The sequence below is a fragment of the Amblyomma mixtum genome, chromosome 3 (assembly GCF_055824585.1).
Source record: "Amblyomma mixtum isolate Tamu chromosome 3, ASM5582458v1, whole genome shotgun sequence".
NCBI classification, from domain to species: domain Eukaryota; kingdom Metazoa; phylum Arthropoda; class Arachnida; order Ixodida; family Ixodidae; genus Amblyomma; species Amblyomma mixtum.
This window is the reverse complement of record NC_143014.1, coordinates 413629200-413651050: the sequence shown is the minus strand read 5'-3', so window position 1 is coordinate 413651050 and position 21851 is coordinate 413629200. Positions and strand designations below refer to the sequence as shown.

Sequence of the window (21851 nt, the reverse complement as noted above, 5' to 3'; positions counted from 1 at the left end):
ATGCTGCCAGATGAGAACGAGAGCAGGCGTTCACCACCCGTGGTGCACTACATTGGTGGGTGCTTTGTCAGACGCAAAGGTGGGCAAGGAAAAACGGCCGCCCCCATTCTTTTGCAGCAGAATGCAGGGACCAGTGCATCAGTGGAGGAGACACATCTAACAGAAATGTCCTGGAAAAAGAGGACATTCTAAACTTTAATTCCACAGCAGTACTTTTCAGTTCCATGAGTTACCAAAAGTCAGAGCTCGGGAGGCAAAACTAACTCAATGCCCTTCGCAACTTCCACTCCACTGCAAACAAGTAGCAGGATGGAATGTAACGCTTAAATCCAAAAGCTGTGCACCAATTTTTCTTAAAACAATGCCCCGCACGTGAGCTTACCTCCCAACGCCGGAAACGAACACAGGGATGAAAACTGACATCGTCGAAGAGGCGCGGGTTCACAAACGTCAGGCTGAGGTCAGGCATTCCACTCAGCTTGATGCAGCAGTCCACCTGAACAAGCAGTGTGGTAATTTAGGGAGGGGGGTGGACTTCGATACAAGGAGGATTTACTACATCAAAAATAATAATTCAGATATAATAAAATAGCAATCGCGAAATTATTTCACATTGTTAACCCAGCCTGCTTACACTCGTCAGGGACAGAACAAAACTACAACTCACGAATAAACAAGTAAAATGCACGCAATACAGCAGGACACACAATCAAACAAAACAGCACAGTAATTTACAGCAGCAGCTGCAAATCTGTTGCACAATAGAGCTTAGTATCAAAGACATGACTGTGGTGTTCTGTGGTGTTGAGCCAAGTTTCGCACAAAAATTGCGACATGAAAGAAAATGCAGTGCTAGTGTAAGTGGACTGTGTCAACCTGCCAGTTCAACCAGTATAGCAATATTAAAGGGAACTGTGCAATTTTTTTAAAGAGGTTTAAATGTCCTTGTGGCATCCTATATATTAGGCTTTTCCGCTTTGATCGTTTGTTATACAGTTGAACCCCTTTAAAACAGACACATAGTGAAGAAGGAGTTTTAGTGCGAAAGCACTATTCTAGATGTACCAACCCCGAGCAAGACCCTCGTCATCTTGCCTTGTGCTCCGAACTAACCACAGCTAAACTGAGTTAGTCAGGTAAGCTTGGAGGAGTGTGAATACCGCGCAAGCTGCAACCAATGGGAAGAAGCTTCGGAGGAGCCAATGGGAGGAGGGCATCACACCACCTAGGTCACGTAACGTTGTGGCATCATCACAACCTGCTTTGGCAGTGGCAGTTAAATTAATGATTGGTTGCGAGAGATTGCTCGGGAAGAGCAAGATGGGTTCTACAATCCTGACCGGTAGCTGTGATACAAACAGCCACCTGCTGAAGTATTGGCACATCGCTTAACCGCTGCGCCACTGCGCCAGGAGTGGTATGAGGACTCACAGCAATCTATGAATGTTAAGTACAAAATGACTAAATCTACCTACATGGGTATTAACCCACTAAAGCTATCACATCGTACCCTTAAGGCAGAGATTAAGTGCCCCCTCCAATTGAAGAATGAACACTGCTTTTGCCCGTATACTCTGTTTAACTACGTTAAATCCCCACCACTTTTTGTCTGTTACATAAGAGGGCTCTTATAAGCAGGGTTCCGTGCTTTCATTATTTACTGATCTGCCCTAGGTGCGGCTTGCTCCTAGGGAGTGTGAGGGCACTGCAGTCGACGGTTGCGCCATCACGGCCGTTGCACGGTGAAGGTGACAGTGTGCATCTCGTCGGATAAGGTGGCAGATGGTTTGCTGTGCGTGCAGTTTTCGTTTTCTTGACAAGTTATTCCATTCTTGGCTTTCAGTAACGGCTAGTCATTCTCGTTCACAGTTTGATATCCATCAAGGAGAAGCTTGAAAGGTGCCATGAACAGCACGTTAACCACTACCACTCATGCAGCCGCTCCCTGTCAGGAAGTGTTGTTATTGTCGAACTTCCAAGCACTTAAGCAGTGTGGCTCTGTTTACCCTCTATGAAGAGCTGAAATTCAACAAGTATGACGACCTGCTTCACGCAGGGTGGTAGCACTAGCAGCAAAAGAGATAAGAATGGCCACTATTAGCTTTCTACCTTGCCCTAAGCGTTCCTCAAAAAGTGGAAAAAGGACCTCCCTTCATGGGCAGGCTGTGCAAAAAAAACACACCATATCTGCAACTTCGTTTCAAACAAGCACTTATCCTAAAAGCACAGAGACATTGTGAACGGTGACATCGTGAAGATCAACAGCAATTTTCACGGCTTGATGCCTTAAGGCGGGGATCAGGCCGCGAAAATTGCGAAAAAAGGCGATTTTTGAAAAGTACTACACTTTTTGGCATCTAAAACACTCTTTCTAGGTTGTACTGAAATATTTCACCCAAAACAAACCCTAGGAGCTCCAAATAAATATATTTGTCGGCATCTACACACAGTGTGTGCAAGTTTAGAACTTTGAGGCTTGTTTTCTTGAAAGTTTGTTTTGAGCTATCACCTTGCTCGTGGAAAGCCTAGCACAGCAACGGGTTCATGGACTTTTATCCCGTTTGTTTTGTTGTATAACTGCTGAAATGTGGTTTTTATCAAGACAGTCTCAGATTTACCATATAGGCTCGCATGCTTTTATTACACGGTAATCGGAGCGTGACACATTCTAAACATAAAGAGAAGGTGCATACTGTGTCCTTTAAAAAAAGAGCAGAGAAATTAAAAACAAAATTAAAAGAGTCTTGATTTACACCCCACTTCTTAGTAAATATTAAAAGCATTTACAGACCCACAGCTCGTTTTGTTGTGAAGTGAAGCTTTCTATGAGCAAGCAACATGTGAACAACATATAAACAATGACAAAACAAAACCAAATGAAGATATCATTGTGAAACTTTGTATCTGATTGTCTGGTACTATTTCAAGCCAGTCTGCCAAAATTCATTGCTCTAAGTCGAAAAATATAAAAGTTCACCTTTGATCCCGTTAAAGTCTATGCATTTCTTGTCACTCCTATGGTGACCCTCTAGCATCATAAGCAAGAAACCTAATGCCTACAAAATGACACCATGTATGTAGTAATGATGCTGTCTAACTGCAAGTTAGAGATAGATAACTTCAGATTACAGAGAGCAAGACAAGGGAAGGGAAAAGAGGGGATAATTATGACATACATGACGGAAGCCAACAGTCGCCGAAAGCAAGGAGCATAGGGGATGGGTTTTTTTTTTTTTTTGTATTCATCAATGGGAGATTAAAAGGTGGAATAATTTTGAAGATAATTGATCACAAAGAAGAAGAAGAAACAACTACATGCTGCTGGTGAGATCTGAACCAGGGCCTCGAATCTGGCAGTCTTGATGCCATAAGTAGCATTAGAGGCTTCTCACACGGCCTCTGCCCTCACCATTCGATCACATTCCTACATGGCACTCACAGTAATACAGGATGTACTACGTCTGATGCTATAGACAAAGGTGGTGCTGGTGAACACTCTCAAGGTTAGGTAACTCTACACATAAATACCCCTAAAAGCAGAAGACTGGACGGCCGTTGTCGTAGCTCAGTTGGCAAACCACCAGGCACGTTCGGAGATCGTAGGTTCAGATTCCACCGGTGGCATGTGGTTGTTTTCGCTTCTGCTTTCTGATCAATTATCTATAAAGTTATTACCCTATTAACCTCCCATTGATGAATATGCTCCTTGGTTATGCTCTTTGGTTTCAGTGACTGTTGGCTTCCGTCATGTATGTCAAATTACAGAGGTGCAGCTATAGCCATCACCTCTTCACCCCAGGTGGAAGGGGAGAGTCTTGAGCATGCGTGGCCTTCATACCAAGATACACACACGCATGGAACACATGCTCTGTCGTTTAAAACGAAACATTGCGCTACTCACATATCCCTGAATCTCGGCGGAGATGACCGACCCACTCTTGTCGATGATGGCGTCCACCTCTTCGACCACATCAAAGTAGGCCTCATTGTTGGCATACTTGACACCAGTCCGACGCCAGGGGACATTGGACAGCTGACCGGTGGGCAGGGTGCTGCTCAGGCTGAACAGGGAAGAATATGTGGCGAATGCTCAGCCCAGACAGCTCGCCACTATTCGAGCAAACACTAGAAAATTTTACTAAGATCCGCAAGTATTAGTGAGAAAATTCCCACTGATAACTTTTGTCTCATATACAGCTTAAACTGCACTACATTAAGCATGTGTTAAATAAACTTTGTCTTAGAACCAATAAAGCTGATTTCAGTATGCTCTAGATACGCGGCAGTTTAATTGACATGCAACAACAAACAATGCAGCACGAAGAGATTCAAATGAAACTGAGGGTGCAATACTTGCTTTTATCGAACGACTATTTTTTTTTTACTCATCTTCAATCTTTGTAATAAGGGAGTAATTACTCCTTGATATCCACCCAAGCACAGCCATGCGGCTACAAAGGAAAGCTATACAGCTTTCTCAGAAACTTCGCGGTTAAAGAAAAATTCGTCCTGGTCCGGGGTTTGAACCCAGGACCACCGCTTCACCGGCGCAGTCGCTCTACCAACTGAACTAACCAGGACGGCAAGCTTAAGGCAGGGCGAGAGCGAATTGATCAACCCATCCCCATCCTCCTTTTTTGGTGATGCCAAAGTCAGGGATGTTTAATGTCCCAAACACCACCGTTACAGTTTCAACAATCATCTTCACAAAAAAAAAACAACAACAACAATGCACGCTCTGTGTACTGGGCCCTTAGCATGAAAATGGACAAATAAAGCGTTTCCTTACACATCCGCATTGTTTTCAAAGATGTGACTGAAAGGTAAACGCATTTACACAACTGTTACTCCTTTCTTTTCTGGCAACCTAGTTTGTACACACATCCGAAGCAAATGACTGACTCAGAAGCCTGGCCACATTGCTTCGGTTTCTAAACTTCACGGCCAGCTGGCGGGTATAGCAGCAACTCGCTGGGAATTCGCCAGCCATCCAACCCCAGCTGTACAACACTTTCGAAAGCCGACTGGCACGTCGGTGATCATTTTTTTCTTTCTAGAAGCAGTCTCGATGCAGATTAGCAAAAAATGAAAAAAAAAAACACCCCAAAAAGCGCAGAAATATATCAAAAGTTGCAGACAGCTACAGCTGCAACATGGCTTCAGTACCCCCGAATATGATGCTCGGTTGGCGTTGAGACCTTGAACTTTTTAAGCTGAATCTATTTCTAGAAGAAAATGAAAGGGACAGTGAGGACAAATTGAACTTGTCTGTTTCAATAGGTTAGTCCATCGTAACGACAAAGACACTACCTGCACTGTAAACAAGAGCTTTTATAAGAACGAAAAAGCTAAAAAAACGAAACAAGGGTACATCACCGGCCAATTTCGCAAGTCAACTCTGGTGCATCGGCAACTTTTGGGCACGGATCCCAGAGACCAGACTACCCTGTCATTCACCTTAAAACAGTGGTCGCGCAGTCCTCTCTGGTGCAGATGGTACGGGTTTGAATAGAGTGGTGGGAAAATTTTTAAACGCAATTTTCTCAGCAAAAAGGCAGTCTTTTGCTGCTGGTCAAACATTAACGTAGCCAGAAAGAGCCACAGAATTGATTTTTGCTAGGGGTGTGTGAATATTTATAATTTCAAATCCCAATAGAATATGTTTGTTATTTGGTTCATATTCAATTCGAGAAATTGATCTGAGACTTTCAGAATATTCTAAAATCTCCGAATATACAGCAGCAACTGAATAACTCTACGACTTTATAAATTCCAACCATGTCAAACCACAGCACCTGAGCAAATTATTCGAAGATTGAGGTAAAAGTGCCACGAAGGGCGTCCCTCTTGGCTTTCTCCTCCGTTGTTTATCGCGTGGACCGATCACGTTCGGACGTGAACAGGCTTGGACCTCATGCGAAATTCCAGAAGTGGGCTTTTCCACGTATCACACGGGATGAGAACAAGATGGCCAGCCACCCGCTTCGAACAACTGCAACGTGAAAGCGCACGGCTTTTTGTTTGATCCTGCCATAATGTGTTACATGCTTAGTGCCCACACCCATGACACTCCTGTCGCCTTCAGAACCCTTCGAGCGGGCTTCGCCACCTTGTTTTGGTCAACTGATACACGAGAAAGCCCACTTTGCATTGTAGACCATGCACAACTGCCTAAAATGTGTGCAACAGTAGGCCTGACGACAAATGGAGGGCCCCAGTCACCTGACCAAAAAATATTGCTTCGGTTTCTAGACTTCACGGCCAGCTGGCGGGTATAGCAGCAATTGGCTGGGAATTCGCCAGCCATCCAACCCAAGCTGTACGACACTTTCGAAAGCCGACTGGCATGTCAGTGGTCATTTTTCTCTGTAGGAGTAGCCTCGACGCTCCAACGCCAGTGTGCGTTCCCCTCACTTACATCCACATTACTCGTACAGCACATCAAAACTGCATGCTCACCACTGGATTTTCGTGATGGAGCCTCCTTACGAGGCTTCACTGCATTTTCGGCAGTTTTTTATTTCGGGGCCAGTAAATTTCACAAGTTCTTTATCTTCCTCGCACCAGAGGTGCCCCGCCAGAGACGGTTTGTTCACTTGAAGACTGAAGCGTTCCTTCGCACCAGGGGTGCCCCGTCAGAGACGGTCTCAAGATGAGTTATGATGCAGGGATAAAGGGAACAACTGAGGTTTATGTACAGATATTTACATTGCATACAAGTTCAGGCACTAGAGACAAATTAAACAGTAAAGGACAAACAACAAAAAGGCGGAACTGGCTAACACTAGGGGAGGCCCCTACTCGGCATAGCCGAAGATGCATAGCATCTCACCTCAGCTCAGAACCCGTTTTCTGGCGCCGGAGCCCGGTTTTAAAGACCTCAAGGCCCGGCCCACATTTGGTAGCACCCAATCATTCTACATTCTTCATATGATTGGCTAATAGAGAGCATGGCCAGCCCTCCAACTACCGTAGGGTAAATCACCCTCTCCACCACAAAATAAAAATAAAAACAAACACAAATACACATTCGTGACAGCATGTGCGCGAATCGGTACCGCGGGGCGGGGGGACACCCGTATTTCCCGGCGCATTCGCGAGCGGCCGCGTTCCGAGAAAGGAGACGCTTCGCTTTGAGCGCCCCCAGCCGCGTTCCGATGACCCCGCGTACACTACCGATCCCTTACAGGGCCGGCAGCATTTTATAATTTGACCTCCAGATTATTCTGGCCATTCTTCCAGTTCCTTCAAGTGTGAATTAATAAGGTTTTACTACCCATCACGTTATTTTTAGTTGCCAGACATACGCTTTTCATGGACCTCATTTTGTGACTCATTTCGCGTGACCACATTACAGGTTGCACACACTCATGATGTCCAATCAAGCAGTACACATTTCTGCTCATGTCGTGCTTGTTTAGTATGGTGCTGAGTCAATCCTGCTTCATTTACTTCGGTTGCAAAGATCGTTTACTATTTTGAAACAAATAAGACCACCAACATTTGCATACTTATTTTTTTCTGAAATTTTTTTTCATACAGAACAGATATGCGATATTCAATTTGCATTCCAAAATTTCAGTATTTGCGCTCCCCTAATTTTTCCTAAGAACACAAATTGGATGGTGCTCTCCTACCTGAGGTTGTATTAGGAAACCAAAACATTGAGCTAAGGGATCTGCAAACGCCTAAGTTTCAAATCAAATATAGTAATCAATCATCAAATATGCCGATCTGAATTTCAGTAATCCTCAAATTCTCAAATAATGCCTCCTAATCTCACAAGGCCATGTCACGCTGATGCCAACCTGTACTGGAAAACTTGGTCCATTTTTTTTTTCCTTCCTCCCTGTGCAAACTTGGCACATACGATTACTGGTGTCACGAGCCCCTATCCCTGCCTGGCACATTGCACGTCTTGCACGTCGCCACTGTGGCTGGCAGACGCAAAAAGTGTGCTTGTCTCCTGGTACTACCACTGCTTATCGCTGCAGGCGTTAGCATATGCTATATTTTACGAACAGTAATTAAACAAATAGCAGCCATCTGCACTGCATTCAAAAGTAACCACTGAAGAACAACCAGTAAACCTAAAGATGAGGCAACTCAATCACGGAATGCATTTCGGTCTCCGAAAGGCCTACACATTGCCCCGTGTTTATAGGCCTTTTGATGTCTGTGCACGCGCACTCTGTGTTTTTCTTCTCAGAACTTACGAAGATACAAGCAGCACGATACAAATGCTGCTAATTGTGTGAAAGCTTCACAAAAAAATTGAAAGAAACGAGAAGCTGTTTCTGGCAAACACAAAAAAGTGCAGCAGCAAGAAGTGCCACCCAGCTAATGTGCTTGCTGTCCCAAGAGAATAATTCACTTATATTTGTAGCTCACTGCCCTTGAAGAATTTGTGGAATCGCACGTCCAGGTCATAAGAGTGCTGTTTCAAGAATTCATGAAACAATAAATTTTGCCAGGCAACACTTGCTTCAGCAAACTACGTATGAACTGTCGAGTCAATACCACCCATTCTGGGGCTTTCCTCACCCAATGCACTCTAATTTGCTTGTCCTTTAACTAGCACTAAATGGTAATGTTTGGCTCAAAATGCTAAAAGAACCAGTGAGGGCTAATGCAACAAGGGGCATTTAAGCACTGCGCAATGAGGATCGCACTGACAACAAAGAGAGCAGCCTGAAGAGATGGCAGAACTATGATGTGCCACTTATATGAGGCAGTTCTTCACTGCGCACTTCACCAATGTTGGTAGCAGAAACACAGCTGTGTTTTTCGTCAATTTTTATGAAGAACAACCCATTGTAGGGTGCTTTCATTTCAAGCATGTACATGGGCAATAAAAAGAAATACAAACAGAGCAGTGCCTACATGGTCAGCTTTTCGAATTACTTTTTATCACGCTTGCACCCCAACAGAGTGGTCTATGATACAATCATGGACGACTCTAGCATAGTTTTTTTTACCACTCAGGCACAAGCACGATGAACAGAAATTCGAAAAGCGGAGCATGTAGGTGCTGCGCTGTTCGAATTTCTTTTTATCGCAACTGTACATCCCTAAAAAAATTTCACAATCATGCTAGTAAAGATGATATTCAGAGCAATACCATGAAAGTGTGGCAACAAGCATGAGACGAATGTGTGCGCCACTTACTTGGTGCGACCTGTGACAGTGTTGGCAAGTGTTCGGAGAATGTTTGGCGGTTTGATGAGCTCTTTCAGGATGTTGGACTCCGTGGCAAGCGGGAAGCCATTGTCCAGCATTTCGTCCAGGAGCTGCAAATTTTCACCATTCATTTAATTCCCTCTGCAAGCTCTTGCAGTGCAGCTTACTTGCACAAATTCACTACTTCATGAATTAATTTGTACAAAAAAAAAAGCAGATGCAGTATGTCAATAAACACAGTACAGTCAAACCTCTATATAACAAACATGCATACTATAACAAATTATTGAATATCTCGAACTCTTCCGAAACATTTTTGTCAAACACATGTATTTTTAACTTCCTATAGCGAACACAGTTGAGCATAAAACGGATATAACGAACTTCATGACGCCAAGCACTACCTCACTTTAATAGCAGGAGGCAGGCTTCGTTGCACTACAAGTGTGTTATGTGGCGCGGCAAACGTTCCGGACTACCTTGCAGGCGCTGACAGCGCCACAGATGCCACGTCGGCATTGAGAGTTGACAGCCAAAGAAATCATTCGCATCTCACAATCGCTGACAGCGCCGCTTCAGCAGCGGCAACAGCGGCGCGATCGAATGTTGCTTTTGCCCTTTTGCGTCTTTTGCGTTTTAGTGTTAGCAGTGGCGTGGCCGTCGTAGCGTTTTGTGGAGGCTGCGTCGGTGGTCGTGTCGAGTGTGGTGCGCGGGTGTGTGTAGTGCTGTGATGGCGGCGAACGTGAAAAAGAGAGCAGCACTGATGTTAAAGACCAAGCTTGAGATAATTCAGCGTGTGGAGAACGGCGAAAAGAAGTGCGTTCTTGTGGACTTATTTGGCATCCCAAGGAGCACTTTGAGTACCATTCTGAAGAACAAAGCTGTCATCAAGGCACAAGCACAAGAGGCCACACGGACAAATGCACAGTATCTTCGGCCCCCTGCGTTCAGCGACGTGGAGAAGGTGCTCTACAAATGATTTTTGGATGCCAGAGCTCGAAACATACCGGTGTCGGGACCGATGCTTCAACAAAAAGCTAAAGACTTTGCCTGTATCCTTGATGCCGAAAACTTCGTCGCCAGCTCCAGATGGCTGCAAAGGTTCAAGGCACGCAATGACATCATAGGCAAAACGATCTCTGGCGAAAGTGAGACAGTTAACTGCAAGAGCATCAAAAAGTGGTTGGAAGAGGAATGGCTGCAAATCCTTGCAAAATATCAGCCCAAGGACATCTTTAATGTGGACGAAATGGGCCTATTTTGGCAGATGCTACCCAGGCATACCCTTGAGGCGCGTGGAGAACCATGCCATGGCGGGAAGCAAGGAAAGGCCTGGATCACTGTTTTGCTTGCCGCCAACATGGACAGCACTCTGAAGCTGCAACCCTTCGTCATCAGGAGATTTAAAACCCCGAGATGCATGAAAGGGGGCCGCATACTCCCCGTAGAGTATGCTTCCAACAAGAAATGTTGGACGACGCGTGAACTTTTCGCGAAGTGGCTGCATGCTTGGGACTGCGAGCTTGTGCGCGAGGGTCGCAAAGTGTGCTTCCTTGTTGATAACTGTACTGCACACAACACAGATGTTGCACTCAATAACATTGAAGTTTGCTTTCTTCCACCTAACTCTACAACCAAGCTGCAGCCTTTAAATCAAGGCGTCATCAGGGCCTTCAAGGCAGTTTACAAGAGGAGACTGATTGACACTCTTCTCGTGAAGCTTCGTATGAAGCAGGACTTGAAGATCGACTTGCTGGGAGCAATCCAGATGCTTAAAGTGGCATGGGACAATGTGAAAGGCGAAACAATTGCCAACTGCTTTCGGCATGCAGGTTTTGTTCCAGCAAAGGCCCGTGTATCAAGTGACGATGGTGACGATCCCGACGAAGCAGAAACGGAGCTCTGCGAGCTCGATGAGGCTTGGAACAATTTTTCGCGTCTTCTTAGTGACATCCCCAACTGTAGAAGACTTTGTAGGTGGCGATGACATCACAGAGACCACGGCTGTACTGTCGGACGTCGAAATCGCTGCAGAAGTCTCTGAAGATCCCGCAGACGAAGCTGAGGCTGACCCTGCAGACGATAACATTCCGACTTCACAAGAAACGCTTGCTGCATTGGATTTACCGCGCCGCCTCTGCAGTGCTATTGAGGGCAGTGGGTTTGCCCTTGTTGAGTGTTTGCAAACTGTGGAACAGGGCGTGATACGGAATGCGATCAACACAAAAAAGCAGGCCGCAATAACGCAGTTCTTTGCGCCTAAATAAATGAACGTGACCCAAGTAAGCACCCTCCGAGTTACTCTGTCTTCTGTGATTGAATTTTGCTGCTCTTGCAAGTATTTTCTACGAAATTTTATATTACGAATTATGGATATGGCGAACTATTTTCCGAGTTTTTAACTGTTCATTATAATGAGGTTTCACTGTATCAGGTAACAGAAAAAATACTTTACTTGCCACCAACACCCTTGCACAAGTCATCACACATAGCCAAGGATGCAAGAGCTAAAGTGGGATTTGGAGCAATTTTTGGAGCAGGAAAATCTTTGTTTTCAAACCGACATATCCAAATTTACAGCAGGTCACGGGGAAAAAAATGAATTTCGGCACACACAAACTCCAAATTGGGAGCAGTTTAACAGAGAAGAAAGCTTACTTTTGGAAGAAAAAAATGAGAGATGTGAATATTTACAGGAATTATTTAGAATTAGTACCAGCAATGTGGCAAAGCTACAAACCATTCAACTAAGACAGTTAAAAAATAGATTTTAAAACCCCTTTCATAAAAACTAACTTCAGTGCAATTATGTTTTAGCTTTAGTGGGCAAGATCCTGTAAACCTGTGACCAATGAATTCTGCAGAGACCCACAAGGTAGATGTCAATTTGAGCAAAACTGCACAAGCAACTGATCCAAACCTTAGGATATTTATTGGACTAAACAAAGGAACATAAAACAAACAAGAAAAGCTGGTATTAAAACTGCAAACAAATTTGTCTGCACTTCAAGGTGCCTTTACACATGAGTAGCATCCGACAAGAAAAGCTGGTATTAAAACTGCAAACAAATTTGTCTGCACTTCAAGGTGCCTTTACACATGAGTAGCATCCGACTAGTCCGGACCATCACTAGTCCGAACTTATCTGTACAGCGTTGCAGCCGACTTGACAAGACCAGTGACCCCACATGACAAGACCAAGCTGCTCTTGCAAGACTATAACCTCACTAGCAGCGTATACATGTCCAATGCAGATGTCATTCACATGACATCAATGCTCAGCAACTTATCAGTGCAACAGAATACCGGCAGCTATGAGGAGCCGCATAAAAGGACATGTGTGTCCCGTGCATTAAAAGCATGTGGCTCTTAAACAATGATCGCATTAATTAAAAAGAAAAATCACAGACTACCTCATCACCAAAAGTAGAGGAGAGCATGAAATGCACAGCATGAAAGGCATATCGTATTATAAGAAGGCTGATGGATACTGACAGTCGCACACAAGTCTTAGGGAGCATCCCTCCTTGACCAATTCTCTTTCCTTAGCTTTTGTTCATGAACGACAGCATGTCTGGCTTCCTTTGCCACTTTTTATGTATGGTGACCCACGTTACCAGCGCTCGCCACAGCGCTGGGACATTTGCCGCAGCAGGACACAGCCAGACGCCGTCGTCAGCACTTCTGCTGACCGCCACGCCGTAGAACACAAAACTGGAGCCAGCTACTGGCCGTGCTGATGGATGGTGCCACGGGACCTGTGCTGTGCTCTAAGGTTCGTGCGCATTACATAATGACAGCAACTAATGCAGCGCTGCTGACTCACTTATCATAGCTTGTAAAGTGTCCCCAGAATTGCGCGTGTGCCCCTGGCTGCAGGGCAGAATTTAGGCTCCTTTGGGCCACGCTATAGCTACGCCCCCCCTCCCCCCCACCAACCACAAAAGGCAGGCAACCAGTTGATTGTAGTGAGGCCACCTGATTGTAAAAGGTTTTCCGCACACCATGCACACAGGATTTCAGGAAAGCAGAGTAAAGCAAGGGTTGATGGCCCTTTCCACAGTCTCAGAATGGGCCAATCAAAAGGCAGCAGCTGTTTGCAGGAGCAAGGGCAGCACCAGCAAGCATGACGTGGCAGCAAAAATTGAACAACAATATCTAAACACTAGAGGGAACCAGGGCTTGGAGCCTCATGCATAAGAGCGAGGCCCCTAGTACATGGACTGAAAAGCACCAAAATGGTTCGGAGAGAGTCCTGAAATTCAAAACTGCCAAGTTTATCGAAAACAACTAAATAACCATCTTGAATAAACAGTGCGAACCAAGACGAGCACAAAAGACAAGAAAACGGACGACACAGCGCTGACTATCAACTGAGGGTTTCTTGCTGATCATACAGGTATAAATACATAGATGTCGGCAGAAAGGGAAAGGTATACAAAGTGGGGAGAAAAAAAATAATAAAAAATAAAAAACAAAGCATTGTGAATGGGCAAAGACAGAGAAAAAACAGTACGTACCGCTATATCATGAAACTAAGGTCATTGCCAAAAATCGGGAAAAAACTGTGGGGGAAATTATCGAGGCCTACAACATATTCAAGCAGGGAAATGCATGTATAAGCACTCCTTCGCTAACACTACTGCAAAAAGAGCTATCACTCCTGGGGGCTGATAATCTCCGCTGATTTCTAGCGCGCTTCTGTTGCTGTTGTCACATTTATGCTTTGTTTTTTTTTTTTATTTCTTGTTTTTGTTTTGCACTTTGTATACCTTTCCCTTTCTGCCGACATCTATGTATTTATACCTGTATGATCAGCAAGAAACCCTCAGTTGATAGTCAGCGCTGTGTCGTCCGTTTTCTTGTCTTTTGTGCTCGTCTTGGTTCGCGCTGTTTATTCAAGATGCTTAACCAACTAGCCCGCCAAAACGTGTTAAATAACCATATACACGCCTGAAAATTCACAGTAACCTCTTTGCTGAGTTTAAACAGTCAATGCTCACTAGGAAATGCTGCACAATACTGAGGCTATGCAGGTACCTATACCAATTCATCGTTTTTGGACAGACCATTATGAAATGAAACAAACATGGCACTCAGGTAAAATTGCAGCAGTGACAGGTACCCACAGACATGTCAATAGAATTCCGAAAGAACGCAATCCGATCCTTTTTATACACAGCTGCAAACATACGAACAGATAGATCCTGATCTCTGTTTGGTTTGGTTTTATAGGATTAAACATCTTTGTTTGTGAGAAAAAGAAAAAAAAAGGAAAAACTCCAGCCATTTTCCACAGCCTGCTCCACTGAGCCTACACATTTTCTTGCGTACGCCTGAGCAAACTACCACCGAACAACTGCTTACGCAGCATGCTTAGTGAAAAATGAGTGGTGCAGTGTGCAGACATAACACCATACTCCTTCAGCAATAAATCAAGAAAACAAGGGAGATTCACGTTTCACATACCTCGTAGACAACCACATAGTGCTCCTTGATCAGGAACTCTGTGCAGTCACTGAAGTAGTCCACAAATGTGTCAACCACGCGATGCAGGAACTCTATCACGAACAGCGGTGGCACTGCACATGTGTTGAGAAGGAGAGAATTGGCAAGAATACAGCCACCATTTGCCACAGAAAAAATTTAAAGAACCAGCAGAGAAGTCAGTGTGCTGGTTTTTATGACTGATTTCATCACGACGATGGTCTATTTCTGTTGTCTGCACTCCTTATACGCAGCTATCCAAGCACAGTAAACACTACCCAGACACAATACTCAGTACCGACAAGCACAGTTCTCCCTGCGCCCAAAACACAGAAAGAAGGAGCAGAAAACAGACACGAAAATAAAAATACAAACAAAGCGGATCAAGATAGAAACCCAGGTGATACGCCACACGTCTTTTTCTTGCTGGCTGTAACATGTATAATATCGGGCACAAAAGTTTACAGGGCCTGCGAAAAGCAAACTGGGCACACTGGTGCCTTGTCTGCTATTCACCACCTCATTTCACAACTACACATCACAGCATGCGAGACTTTCACCTCCACAAGTGTGCTTTCGAGCTACCAGCTTTGGCTTCTGCTCGCCTGTACTGGAAACGTTTGTCTCCAAGAGTACACACACATTACTCATTTATTTTTATTTATTTATTCAAGTTACCCCTAAAGGCCCTCCAGAAGAGGGTATTACATAGGAGGGGGGGGGTACAATCATTAGTAATCGCGACACATTTTAATAAATAAGTGTAACAAAAAACGTTAATTAAAACATAAGGCATCACACAAAGAAAAAGTGAACACTAACAAAAACAGCAAACTTTTACACATTTCCATCACAGCCAAGAAGCTCTTGAAATTTTTTTTTTGTCAGTTTCTGTGGCGATGACTGATGGCAAACCATTCCATTCAGTGATAGTACGGGGAATGAATGAATTGGCATAAGAATTGGCATCAAAGCAAAACAAAATAATGTGAAAAACAGACTTTTAAAACAAATCCAGCTTTTTCAAGAAACAGCTAGTTCTCGTCAAAAAGGCAACAACCAGAACAGCACTGTGCACTACGTGTATGTACTACCTAGGGTCACTAACTTTCCAAAAAAGGATGGCTGGATGGAGGACAAGGGAAGCACATGGAACGTCGACAAAAATTTAAAAAAAAAATGAAAAAAATGCACTGAGTATTTCAATAGATCCTCACAAAGTCAACATCACTGTCTGAACCATGGTTTAAGGAATTTGTTTTCTTCCACTGCTTCAGCAGCACCAGCAAAAGAAGTGCATGCAAGCTGTGATTTCCTGTGCATGTCCTTTCTAATGTCAGGGGAACTACACGAATCTGACAGTGCCCACTTCCGAGGAGATAACCGCATCTCATTTACAGAAGCACGAAAAGAACTATGCCTTTGTTGAGATGGCATTAATCAAATTTCCAATACCAGTGCCAGGTCAAATAGCATTATCCTAGCAGGCAACATTTTGCTGACACCGCTACTTGCAAAACCCCTCACCTCAGTCGCAAAAAAAAAAAAAAAAACCTCATTACTATTACATTACACTAAAACTCTCAGATGAGTTCCCCAAGAAACTACAGACTGGCGCACAATAAATTTCAGACAGAAACATGCAATGTCAACCAACGTACCCATGCACAGCTACACACCTACACAATCATGAGTGAAGCAGTGCATAAAAAAAAAAACACACAAAGCAATTTTTCGGCACAAACCTGTATTTAGTACTAGCTTACTATGATTACGCAGAAGTTATCAGGAGTGCCTGCCTCATCTGACGACCGCCACTCAGTACTGAGCACAAAGCTGTTCCTTTCCATTATGCCTTCTCACCTTCAGACATGGTGACCGCCACAAAGAACATCTTGTTGCGGTAAATGTTGATGAGGTAGTGGTGTGGGGCCGAGATGACAGGAGGGATGTCCTCAGGACTAGCAGCCTTCTTTTGCACATCAAAGAAGTAGTCGCAGACAGAGCGGTGGATGACGCTCTTCCAGTGCTTCTCCATAAACACATCCCTGCAGTTGGCACACAAGTGGGGGGGGAGCACTCTAGACCCGAAGGATGCCACTTTTTCAAAAAAAAAAGAATGCTGACGCAAGCAGCAGTGAAATCAAGGCACCCTATACCAGCAAACAGCACATTAGTGTTGCCTGACCACATCCAATTTTGAGAATACGCAATAAACATCATACTTCAGATGAAGTTTTCAGGTTAAACGCTGTACAGAAAACCAAATGTCCAGCATAACTCTTCGCATTCATCTGCTACAGAAGAAGGCTCCAGAACGCACTACACGTAATTAACTTAAGTAGGTAAGACCTAGCCCAGAGTTGCAAATGTGTGGAAAGCATCTCAACCTTTCCCAAAAGTATAGCGCATAGTGTAGCACAGAAGCAATCACTAAGCCTATTTTCCTAGCTGTGGCCACGAATAAGTTACCCGCAGTACAACGATATTTGTGCAAAGTTGTTCTGTTCCAAAGAAAAGCCGTTTTGATGTATGAGACAGGAAGCATGCGTCACTGTGGGGCTGCCAGTGCCCCCTCATTAGGTTGGCTTTTTCACTGCAGCCACAATAAGCAGAAAGAAAAAAAAGTCCATCCTTGTTGCCTATTCCATTACTGGCCCAGGAAAACAGACATGCCTGGGATACACTGCGCAACACAAGATTGGACTAACCTATGCAATTTGTATGGCCATCCATTATATCCACTACACCATTGCCTTGACACTTTGCACACTATAAAAAACACACGCACGCACGCACACACACCAAGATTCCTTAGGGTAAGCAGCTAGACCAGGGGTTCTCAAACTGGGTTCCGCGGAACACAGGGGTTCCGCGGGCTGTCTTCTTGTGTTCCACGAGAACCCTCACCGGCCCTGACCCGGCAGCTGATATGAGACTGGCTCTGAGTGCTACTGAGCCACGCTTTGACTTGCTCTCAAAAGAGAAGCAGTACCACCCATCACATTAGTATTTGTATTAATCTGTGCAATAAACATCTAACTTTTGCAGCTCTCTCTTTACAGAAATGCACTCGACAACATTGCTGGTAAGTGAAAGGAGGGGGGGGGTTCCCTGGAACTTATTGAAGGCTTTTGGGGTTCCTCCAAGCAAAAAAGTTTGAGAACCCCTGAGGTAGACAACTCTAAAAATACATAATGCTCTTTTTAAACCTAAAACATCAGGCAAAGTTGAACGTAACTGAAATACAAATTTTCCCAGGCTTTGTTGCCTTCCCCTAGGGTGGACAAGGGCCAGTGGCAGCTGAACTGCTCCTCCTAAGCCTACATGGTCCCCATGGCTCAGGCCCACTGAAATCACATTCTCATTGACCGGCAGGTACGCACAGGAGTTTTCAGTTGTAAAGTACTACACTAAAAATGGGCAATGGCCTAAACCACAGCAATGTTTCTCATGAAGCAACTGCTTAAAAGGAAATAATAGTGCTTTATCTTCAGTATGCTCCAACTCTTGCACACAGCACCAGCATAATATCAACGAAACAATAAATATGCAATGTTACCAGTCCCACTATGTAAGGAATTTTGAGACCACTGAAAGATCTGGTTTGGTTTTGTGGGATTTAATGGCAAAATGAGACTCAGGCTATGAAGGATGCCACAGTGGAGGGCTCCAGACAATTTCGACCACCTGGGGTTCCATGAAAACAGCTAGCGCAAGAAACGGGATGACAGGAGGACACACCACGAGCGCTTGTGGGTGTATCCTTCTCTCGTCCCGTTTCTTAGCTAGATGTTTTCATGGAAAACCAACAGGCCCAAATTTAAATTCACACCTGGAGTTCTTTAACATGCACTGAAATCGCACAGTACCCGGGCCTCTTGCATTTCACCTCCTTCGAAATGCAACTGCCATGACCGGGATTGAACTTGCTTCTTTCGGGTCAGCAGCTGAGCGCCCTAACCACTGAGCTATCGCAGCAGCTGCAAAACCACTGAGAGAGTAGTTCAGCTCAGTCGAAGTCAACTTACTCTAGCCCCTGCCATGAAAATCAGCCAGCCGTGAGCTAGTAGATCACCTTACAGTGTAAGCTACCGTATTCTGCAGAAGTAGCAATTCCCTTTAATCCAACTGCCCTGACACTGCATTTCACAAGCATACCCACAAGAAAACAGCTTGACCATTGGCTAGAGCAAAAATTAGGTCAGACGTTACACTCAATGACTGCAGCACCGTGCTGCAGCAAACTATTACTTGTGGGTAGACCAGACAAGAAATGCACACAAAACACTCAAGTAAAATATTGAAGCAATTCTATGTGTGTAGGCCACACTGGTCTTAAAGATATTTGCTTGATTTTTTTCTTTTTCAAAAATGAAGCGACTATCTCTTTAACACTAGTGCGGCTTGCTCTCGTGTTTCAACATTTCTGCAATAAGCAACACAAACTGTGCATAAACAACCTCAGTTCTATTCTAAGCCTGAATTATCCACGATGCTTTTCTGCAACCAGACAGCATTTTTATAAGCATAAGGCTGAAAAAACAGAAGTCACACCACATAAACAGGCACAATGAAGTACAGGGATGCCACTGACCATACGATTAGTGTTACAAATGCAAGAAAAAAAGGTTTAGATTGCCCCAAAGGAACCATTTATATACAATTCATGCAAAGCAAAAGTTGAGGTCCTTGGAAACCACTTGAGTATACTGGATGACACGTTAGCATTCAATAGAGGCACAATATGCAAGGGCAAGAAAAGCGCACCAAGCATGACTGTGAATGGAAGAACACAAGAGTACCTTTCCAAAATTTTCTTCCAGCCATCACCTAAGAAGAGTTACAAATTTTTATAATGAAAGTTGTTATGGGGCACCATCTATGGAAAAGCCCCACATCATCCTGTATTCACATCCCACGCTCCTCCCCTACATCGCGCCAAATTCATCCCTCTAATGATGGCTCCCAAAGCATATGTAAAATTAACCAGATGGCAGCCAAGCTGTTACAAGCACCTCGACACAGACGGGAGGCAGTGAGGTGAAGCCACTGCCTACTGTTGTGGTAGCCGAGGTTGCTGCAAAGTCTGTAGGTCTTGGACTGTACTGCACTTTTTAGCCATTAGCAAACCACAGGCAGCAGCACAATCACAGCTTTCACTGAGCACAGAACGTTACACAGCAGAGCGTAAGTAAACACTTAGCAATTTTTCTGAGCCACGAGCCCGACATGCACAGCGATGACATTGTGCAACTATCATTACCTCCAAGAATCTGATTTGGTTTTGTTGGTTTCAAACTCCCAAAGTGACTTAGGCTATGGGGAACCCCGCAGTGGAGGGCTCCAGGTAACTGTAACCACCTAGGGTTCTTTACGTGCACTGACACCACACAGTATACAGGGCTCTAGCATTTCACCTACATCAAAATGTGACCGCTGCGGCCAGGATCAAACCTGTGTCTTTCGGGTCAGCAGCTAAACACAATAACCACTGAGCCACCGAGGTGGCTTTACCTCCCAGAATTACCCTAAGTAACATGCTTACTCAGGGCTTACATCCCGTAACTGCAGAATACATACTTGAAAGAGAAGCAAGCTCGTAGAAGCAAGCTCGGCAGTTATCTATGCTACTGAAACAATCTACAAAGCCCCTCCTCTGTATTCAAAAGTAACTAAATGGCACAGGGTTAAAATTCAAGATATTCTCATACAGCACTGTTTTCTATTTTTACGTCCTTTCCTTCTGCTTGCACTGTAACTGCCTCACAAAGAATGCAGAACCAATCACAATCATCATCCAGGAATGTCGTCTAAAGCTCAAAAGTCACGGGACAGCAGGGATCCTTCTTGGCACACATGCACACAACCAGGACGACCGACTTGAACGGATACACTGCAGTCCATAAGACTTCCATGCTCGTGACAGCGCTACGGTGCCACCTCAGTGGCTAAATGGCGAAACTTGGCACAAACAGGTAAGGCCAGGAAATAAACAGCCCAGACACTTCAAATGTGAACTGCTGTTTCCCTGGTATCACCGAAACAAACACAGGAGGCACGTATGTGCGCTGGGGTTGCTACATATGCACTCTTGAGAACAAGTTAACGTCCTGAACTCCTGCTCGTTCTCCGTAAGGCTTCTCTGAGTTAGCAACAATACGGTTCAGTTTACAGCTAAGGCTACAGTGTGACTCCACCGTTTAGTACAGATGTGCTCCAGTAAACGTCCCTAGTTTCGCAGTCGCAAATAATGAGGTTTGTGCACAAGTACCACAAGAACAAGAAGGGGGCATTATAAACCAGGTGTAACGAAGGGCGTAGCGGAGGGGCGGCTAACAGTGCTGAAGCTCTCCAAACGCATTTCTGGCTACAGCACCGTGCAAACGTGTTTCCGATGAAACAAGACAGCGGGCACTCGGCTACCAGTGAGAGGTAATCGTACATTTTTCAAAGCATATGTTTAGCGGCACAAATTAAGCTTAAACAGTGAATACAAAAAGCAATTCCAATTGATTTCGAGGCCGTCCGACGACGGAGACACACGATCGCTACGAAAAGCGATCAGCAAATTTGATGAGCGGCATACGAGGAAACACAGAAAACACGTCAAGCATATCTCACCCTGAGCCGTTTATGACGAAAACGCTGTGAATCATGTCTGCGGTGCAACAGATCTCACCCAACCTAACGAATAAATGTTTGTCGCAGCTTTCAGCTGATAGCAACAGCTATAACATGACATGCAGAGCCGATTGGCTCACTTTACACGGCACTTTCCGAGGAAAAAGAAAATACGCAGATTCACAAGCGCTACAGTAACGTCAATTCGCTCCAAACAATGAAAAAATTACAAATCTGTTCTAGACACTAGCTAGTAATTAGGTGCGCGTAAGCAACACATGTTTAAGATTGCGAGCAGCTGTCTACCTGCCCACCGAATTCACGCCGCCCCGTGGTGTACCCTGGTGCTGGCATTTGCCCACGCGGCACAGGAAGCTTCACCGGCAGGTGAAGATATAGCGCGAGTAACGATTCGATTTTAGCTTTAAAGTTTTTCAATAAAACTAACCTTAAAATATTTTGGCGTGTTTTTGCTCACATCTGCATAAAAATTGGTAATAATGAAAGTTTTATTAGGTTTAGTTTGAAAAGTTATTTTAATGTTTCAGGTCGGCCGTTGG

At 44.5% G+C, this 21851-nt stretch overlaps 1 protein-coding gene across 1 annotated transcript in view; it reads right to left on the bottom strand.

Moving 5' to 3' along the window:
- Positions 1-21637, bottom strand: part of cm (AP-3 complex subunit carmine) — a 48621-nt gene extending 26984 nt beyond the window's left edge. The window contains exons 1-6 of the mRNA XM_089584848.1: positions 21292-21637; positions 16531-16715; positions 14650-14762; positions 9169-9290; positions 3902-4061; positions 383-496 (exon numbers count right to left, since the gene is read on the bottom strand). Of these exons, the coding sequence (XP_089440974.1) occupies positions 383-496; positions 3902-4061; positions 9169-9290; positions 14650-14762; positions 16531-16715; positions 21292-21326 (729 nt within the window). The 5' untranslated portion in view covers positions 21327-21637. The remainder of the gene's footprint in view (positions 1-382; positions 497-3901; positions 4062-9168; positions 9291-14649; positions 14763-16530; positions 16716-21291) is intronic.
- Between the last annotated feature and the right edge of the window lie 214 nt (positions 21638-21851).